Source organism: Camellia sinensis, chromosome 9 (assembly GCF_055761805.1).
Source record: "Camellia sinensis isolate YWXY chromosome 9, ASM5576180v1, whole genome shotgun sequence".
Taxonomy (NCBI): domain Eukaryota; kingdom Viridiplantae; phylum Streptophyta; class Magnoliopsida; order Ericales; family Theaceae; genus Camellia; species Camellia sinensis.
Window position 1 is genome coordinate 194,931,535 of NC_138969.1, and position 8,234 is coordinate 194,939,768.

Genomic DNA, 8,234 nt, shown 5'->3' on the forward strand with positions numbered 1-8,234 from the left:
TACCACACAAAAACAAAGGGCAAAACAGTCAGAAAATCCACCCAACTCAACCAAACGAGATCTCCCCGGATAGCATTACCAAAAAAATGGAACTTTTAAGAGTATTAAAAATAAATGAGGATCTGTCAGTCCAAAACCCTCCCAAATGGGATTTCACAATAATTATCCCAACTTTTTTTATGAGTAATTTATTTATACAACCCTGTTTAAAATTTAAACAAAACTGACCTTTAAAATAACAATTAAGTTTCATATAGAAATCAATTATAAATTTGGACACAGACCATACATTGATGGATAAAAATGAGTCATGCTAATAAATTTTATGAAATTTTCTCCATTTATATATTTTTTTAATATTTAACTAATGTAGAATTGTCAAAATAAGCCACGAGGTAGGCCATGGATGAAAGACTAACAAGAGCCAAATATAAGAGAGATTTTAAATAAATTGGTAACATCCATATAATATATAATAAACATTTACATCTTTTAAAAATCAGGATCCAACTTTTCCCTCCAATTTGTGTGGAATTTGGCTGATTCAAACCATAACCATACTAGCAACTATAGCAAACTTTTAGCCCCTTTTTGACATGGCCTAAAAAAAAACTATTACTTCTCAAAACAAATGCCCAAACAAACCTCAACTTTGTGGGCATCTCACCTTAATAATCATTCTAAAAACAATATTCATAGTACTAAAAAATGAAATTAACCACACACAACTCTCCACCCCATATTTACAAAAGCATGTTGGTAGTGCCATTCAATGCCATGGCTAATTGCCCCACTTTTATCCCAACCCTACTCCCAAAACCTTCTCTGCAGTGATGAGAAATTGTCGGCAATGCCACGAACCCAACTGATCTTTTCTTAGCCGACACCACATCAGTATCTGATCCCTTTTTAATCAGAACTTCATTGATGGTTCGCCTATAAGACCCGAACCATTTCGCCTGGACATACTCGTGTCGCCTCCAAGGCGGCACAGGCATGTTCATGCTCTTCATAGAGTCTTTGGCAGCATTGCACATTAGTTTCACTACCTGCTTGAGCTCTTCAACTTTTCCCACAAAAATTGGAGGGAACAATTCTAGCAGTGAAGTGTAGCTCTCTGTTGCCCGTGCGATTTCAAATTCCCTGGCGAGGCAGAATTCGATTATGTAGCGAGTTTCGGCAAGTTTGACGTCAATGTACTCATATGAACCAGATGGAAGCCTGCCAACTTTCTCCCATTTTGATTTGCAGAGTCCTGTAGAGTCAGAGTTGGTTAGGAAATTTCAAACTCTATCACAACATTGCAATTTTTGATATACACATTCCACATTATTTCACATAACCTATGAGCATGGTTGTGCTAATGAATGTTGTACTATCATGTTGGTTTCATTAGTCTGGATTATATGAGACTATTAGCTTTGAAATTAATAAATTAGAGCTCGAAAATGTTAATGATCATGATTTTTTTTTTAAACTACCCAAAAGTGAAATGTACCCTATATATTTAAAATTGGTGATATATGAGTCACATCCAGAATGATTATAGTCTATGCTTAACTGAATACTTTTCTCGATGATTTTCTAGATATATAGTATCATTGTTTTGAGATTATCAATCTCTTCAAATTTATATTTTACTCAAAATTGGAATGTGAGAGGATTAATATAACCCTATCCTATCAATAATTTTGGAATCTCTAGAACTACTTGTAATGTTATATTTCATCCTACTTTAGTTTTTCAATCCCTATCGGACTTCTCATTTTATATTAGGCAAACTTTACTTTACCCCCATGGTTTTAGCCATTTACGGATTACCTCTCTGACGTTCAAATATCACCACATAACTCCCCTATGGTAGATGGTCTAAAACGCACACTAACTTCTATTAACAGAAGTTATAAATTGATAATTATACCCTCATCTTCATTTTGTTCTTCACTCTCTCTCCGTTTCAAGGGAAACCCAGTTCTCTCTCTCTCCATCTTCATCTTTTTCTTCTCTCTCTCCATTTCAAACTTTATATGTATACATACATATACATATACAATCTCATTTTCATCTCTCTCTCTCCCCATTTCAAACTTTGTTCCTTCATCTTTTTCTTCATTATACATATACATATATAATCAGCAACTTGTGACTCCAATCTTCTATTTTATTTTTATTTTGTTCAATAATAATCATCTCTAAATCAACACAGAAAACATGAAAGAAATCAAAAGGCTAATCAAAATAACGTTAATTTGAAAGAAATCATGAAAAAAAATCCCAAATCAAAAGTATATGTATACAAATTTCAGTTCTCTTCAATCAAAAAAAAAAAAAAAATTAAAATGGGTTTGGATTTGTATATGTATACAAATATATATATATATGTATATGTATGGGAGGAATTTTAGTTCTCTTCAATCAAAAAAATAAAATTAAAATTAAAATGGGTTTAGATTTATATATGTATACAAATATATATATATATATATGTATATGTATTGGAGGAATTTCAGTTCTCTTCAATTAAAAAATAAAAATAAACATAAAAATAAAATGGGTTTCGATTTGTGTATGTATACAAATATATATATATATATATATATATATATATATATATGTATATGCACATGATCAAGAAAAATATATATATGTATATATATATATGTACACATGACAAAAGATGTGTTTGTTCATTATGTTAGAGAAGATGGATATGGGTAGTGATGTGAGGGGATGAGAGGAAAAAAGAAGAGATGAAGAAAAAGAAGGTTGAAAATAGAATGGCATCTTTTGTAAATTTAAAGATGTAGAAAGGATATTTTCGTCATAAAAACGGACTCACTTTCTGTAGAGGCGCTTGACTTTTACATTCTGTTATCTTAGACAGAAAAATTAATTGTGCGTTTTAGTCCGTCAATCAAAAAAGAAGTTGTGTAGTGATTTCCGAATGTCAGAAAATAAACTGCACCCGACCGAAACCACAAGGTAGTTTGCCCTTTTATATTTCACCCTTTGTGAGACTCAATAGTCCCCATATATACTGGAGGAATTATCAATCTAATTGATTTGTTCAATTCATGAGTAGTGATAAAATTTTAGTTTAGAAAATTTATGAATTGACACCTTATAATTCTCTTATTTTTAATCGAAACAAACATACTGTTGTCTTTGTAATATCATAAATGTAATTAGCAAATCATTCTAAATTAAATTTATATATATATAAATCATTTTCCTTTTAATTATGTGATTAAATTTATGTCTATATAATAATAATTATTGAAAAATAAATCATAAACTTAATAAAATTTTATCCACAATTACTTGAGAGGTCGGTTATATTAGTTTTGTTTTGTCATTTCCTTCTATAAAAAACACTGTGATCTTGTTGGTTTAACTCTCAAAACATAATTTTTGAAAAAAAATTTAAATTTTATCCACAATTTTTTGAGAAAAATTTTCAAAATCACTCCCTCTCTTCTACCCATCAATAAATCACTTTTTCCCTCTCATCTCTTCTTCTCAATCACTTTTTCTCACACACACATCTATTTAATTATAACAAAATATCAAATCATCCCAAACTCTTATACTATTTTCAAAATATACAACCAAACAAATCAAAAAAAAAAATTCTAAACTCTTTCCCTAAATTTTTTTTTTTGAAAATTTAACTTCCAAAACTAAACCAAACACACGCTGTAATTTCCAATTAAAATTGCTATAATTCACATACTAGCTTATTTAGCATTACTCATCCTGAAACAAAAAATGATATATGTGTGTTCAATGTAGGTATGTATAGAGAGAGAGAAGGGAGGAGAGAGAGAGGGACTCACCGGCGTCAAAGCCTCTCTCCCGCAGCCGTTTCATCAACCTCCGTTTAAACTCCGGCGACGAACCATTCCCGACAACTCGATACGCTTCTTCAATCTCTACACCAATGTTTCTCTTCAATTCATCATCATCATCACAACCCAACAACCCAATCAAACTCTCTTTCAACTCCGAATCACAGCAATAACTCTCTCTCTCAAATCCATTCTCTCCATCACCCTCCTCATTCTCTCTCTCTCCTCCTCCACTCTCTCTCTCCATAAACGAATTCACCAAATCCGACAGATCCACCGCCGTCTCCGGTGGCGAGTACTCACTTCCGCTACTCTCGCAGAGCCTAGCACGCGCCACCTCATCAAACGCCTCCGCCACCCTCTTGTACCTCGCTGCCATTGTTGATCTGCAAAAAAAGCTTCAAAAAACTCTCTTTCTGATCAAACTAAAGAAGACCCAGATGGTATTATATAAAATGTGAAAGTGGGTTTTTTCTTGAAAAAGACAGTTATGTTGAGATTATGTCGATAGGGTGAGCATATCCATTAATGGAGTCAGAGAAATGAGGACATTATGACAAAATGAAGAAGATGATAGGTACATATATATATATGTATATATTTATGTACACGTGTAAGTGTGTGTTTGGTGTATGGGTTTATGCTAATCTTCATATCACGGTATTGGATGAATCTTCCCTCATATATGGTGTATATTCGGTGTTTTTTAGTTACTTTATTACTGTAATATTGAAATTTTTGGGTACGGTTGAGGACAACTTAGCCCTCTTTTTGACAAGAGACATTTTTAGTTAACAGTAATATTAGGGATCATGAAAAATATATCATGAATATTATCATGAAAGATTCTCAACCTTTGGATTACTCATACAATAAAACACCACACACTAATCAAGACTAGATCGATCTAATAATTATAACTTTTTTATTTTATTATGTTTGTTTTTCAAAAAAAAAAAGTTTATTTTTGAAAACATATTTACCATTTATTTTTTCGAAGACAAACTTGACAAAATAAAAATGTTATGATTATTAGATTAATTTAATATTTTTCATGAATGATATATACAGAGAATTTTATAAAATAAACACTTTAAATCATCAAAATATGACCCATGATGGATCCCGCAAACTCCTCAAGTTCTCTCAAGTTTGAATTTAAACTTAAGAAAAACCTAGCCATCTTTTTTTTTATAATAGGATATATACATTTAGGCCCTTAAGTATCATAATTTTCTAATTTTAGCTTTTTAAAAATATTTAATTTTTAAGTGTATTTAAATCAAGTGAATCTAAAAAAAAAAAAAAGTGATTAAAACATTAAAAAAAATTTAAAAATGAAAAATAAAAAAACATAAAAAGTTTTGATGTTAGATATCTGGATTTAATAAATTTTGATATGAAATTTTGATTTGGAAGTCTAATAAAGCAATTAATGAGATTATAATTGATATCTTTAATTGGTTTGCAAGATCACCCTTAAAAATTAGAGGTCTAGGATTGGCCAAATGAGGCACTCTCCGCGTCACATGCGAATTCCGCTCCTTTGGACGCCATTTACTTCTGATGACTCATTGGACTAAAGTCTCATCGAGGGTTTCAAGCCGTAAGATGCATCGATATGTCCACGTGTCACAATTTCTTCCACGTGGCAAACATGAATCAGTGCTTATTTTTAAAAAATTGTCCACGTCATCACGGACGTTGCGAATAGACGCAGTTAAGTAAGATTACCAAGTTCATTGAACCTAGAATGTGTCTACATACAATGAATCTTATAAGGTTCATCCAAATTCAAAACCTCAGACACCCACAATGACTAAGGCCAAGTTTGGGAAGACTAAATAAGTGCACTTTTTATCTTTTTGGACTAAAAAATTGAGGTTGAAAATATGGATGTTTGGGTTAACTTTTTGACTTTTTATTGAAAAATGTGTAATAAAAAATTGTAAAAATTGATTTGTAGGGAAAAATTTGAATTGGGAGTTGTGCAGCCGTAATTGTTGACTTTTGGTGAATAGTGTTAACTTTTTAACTTTTTGAGTAACTTTTTGACTTTTTGACTTTTTGGGAACATCCCAAACTTGGCCTAAATTAGGATTGTTCAATGAACATTCGTTTAGATTATGGGTTGGATTTTTAATTTTTTAATTTTTTAATTATTTTAGGCCTCGTTTGGTAAGTGATTTTTTTAGTCAAAAAGTTACTAAAAAAATTAAAAAATCAACAACTCATATCAAAAAGTCAAGATTCTATTTTCTCTCTATTTTTTGCACATCTTTTTGTAAAAGGCAAAAAAGTCATCCCAAACATACTAATTTTTTTTAGCTCATATTTTAGCTAAATAGCCAAAAAAATTATTAAATTAGTATGTTCCTAAACGAGACCTTAGTCTGAGACTAAAAAGTTTCGTTTAAGATAGGTTTTTTTTTTTAATTTTTTTGATTTTTATGAAAAAAAAAATGAAATGATTATGATTTAAATATGATATTTTGTTTTATTAGGTTAAAAAACTTATTTTATTTTTTTGTGTTTTATCCAAAAAATCTCATTTTAGATCATGCCAAACAAATGGTTACTAAAGTGGGATTAATTTTCGACTTGTTATTTAAAAAAGTTAAATTCAAATATAATTTTAAATTAATATTGAATAATTTATTATTCGATTTGGTAAATTTGTATGTATTATAAAAAAAATTAAATTACTCAAATTCGACTTGTGTTTGTGTTATTAAAGCCTCTTTTCATATTGATTTGTTATGTAAACAAATTAAATTTGAGTACAATTTTAAACTCGTTAAGTTATTAAATTTATTTTGAACAACATATTACTTAGTTCATTTTTAGTCTTAGATTACGTTGACACATAACTTGCTATGTCATTGTTATTCATAGATTTTAACAAAATTTAAAAGCCCTTAATTAAATTTAACTCTTATAGCATTAGTAGACTAAAACAAGGATCTGGTCCAATTAATTTAAATTCACATTCTAGACTAAAGCACCCTTATAGATGATGATAGTTTAATTAGAAATTTTAAATTTGATAATGAGATAAGAGTAATATTTAATGATACTTGGTTCAATTTTATTTATTATGAATAAATTTTATTTTATATGTTTTCTTTTTCTTTTCTAAAATTGGGTAATGTTTTTATTTATTTATTGTAAATTGAATTTTTTTATAAAAGGGCAAGATCATATTTTTATATTTTAATTTTGGTAATATATTTTTTTTCATGTCTTAATCTATGTGAGTAAATTTAGTATATAATTTTAGAAATTATATACACAAACAGAATTTATGCGGGTATTAACAAATTAAAAAATTGTAAGTACACGTATCATTTTAATCAAATACTCTCTTTGTGATTATACATAAATGCACAATTTTAAGAGTTCGCCTAAAGCTCCAACCAACTCAAGGTTAGCCTTGAAACTAATCTACCTTCGTTAAGTAGGTGCCAGGTAAATGATGACCTATCTGATATGTTTTGTAGTTTATTGTTTGTCGAAAGTATTACACAATCAATCTCACATGATATTACACAATCAATCTCACCAAAAAAAAAAAAAAAAAAAAAAAAAATCAAAATCAAATAATTTTTCGTTTGGTTATGCTAATTCAAAAAACAAGAAAGAGAAGAAATAGTAAACGTCATCAAAAAACACCCAAGTAATTGGGGGAAAATGAATGACATCTGTAAGTGCGATTGATGTCTTTATTTATTTTAAACACTGTGTAAATATTATCACCGGATACTATAAGACCACTTAATAATGTTCAGATTTTGTGTATCAAGGCCACATTATGGGTTATGTACATAATGGCCCTATTCGTGAAGCTTTCTTTAAGTTAAAAGCAGATAATAAAAAAACAGAAGCTAAAAGCATCTCTACCTCAGCTTTCAAATATTCAGTTTTTTTTTAACTTATTTAAATTATTTTTGCCTAATAAGCTATAAGCAAAACTACACCAAACAGTCTGGCACAGACTTTCAAATTAAAATAAGCTATAATCATTCCCAAAAACTGTAACAAACCGTTCCAATGACTAGCCTGATGACCTTTAAACTACCATTTTTTGGGCCAGATTCATTTGCGGGCTTGCATAACTCTCCGTTACTCGTGGGAGTCAACACGATTACACTCTTCTTTCCTTATTTTTCTATGGATTATAAAATTTTAAAAGAAACAAAATATCTATCGCTCAATGATTGAGTGAAAGCCCATCAAAATAATTGGTCATGTTCCCAAAGCAACAAAATTTAAGGTGCCGTTTGGTAACACTTACGTTTTCAATTTTTTGTTTATATTTACAAAAATTTAAAAAACTCAAATAAAAACTTGTTTGGTAAAATTTTTGATTTATAAATCAGTGGTCTC

General features: G+C 29.6%; 1 protein-coding gene across 1 annotated transcript; it reads right to left on the minus strand.

The window, feature by feature from the left end:
- Window positions 1-440: 440 nt before the first annotated feature.
- LOC145798938 (uncharacterized) lies at window positions 441-4,401 on the minus strand. Its single transcript, XM_082888332.1, has 2 exons — window positions 3,837-4,401; window positions 441-1,255 (listed from the first exon to the last, which is right to left on the minus strand). The coding sequence occupies exons 1-2, from the start codon at window positions 4,225-4,227 to the stop codon at window positions 744-746; spliced, it is 903 nt and encodes a 300-aa protein (XP_082744458.1). The 5' UTR covers window positions 4,228-4,401; the 3' UTR covers window positions 441-743.
- Window positions 4,402-8,234: the final 3,833 nt, after the last annotated feature.

What these genes read in the sequence shown, in the direction of transcription:
- LOC145798938 (XM_082888332.1), bottom strand. Translation starts at nt 4,227, where the DNA reads ATGGCAGCGAGGTACAAGAGGGTGGCGGAGGCGTTTGATGAGGTGGCG. An exon ending in GGAGAGAGGCTTTGACGCCG is followed by an intron (nt 1,256 to 3,836) that starts GTGAGTCCCTCT and finishes CTGACTCTACAG; the next exon opens with GACTCTGCAAATCAAAATGG.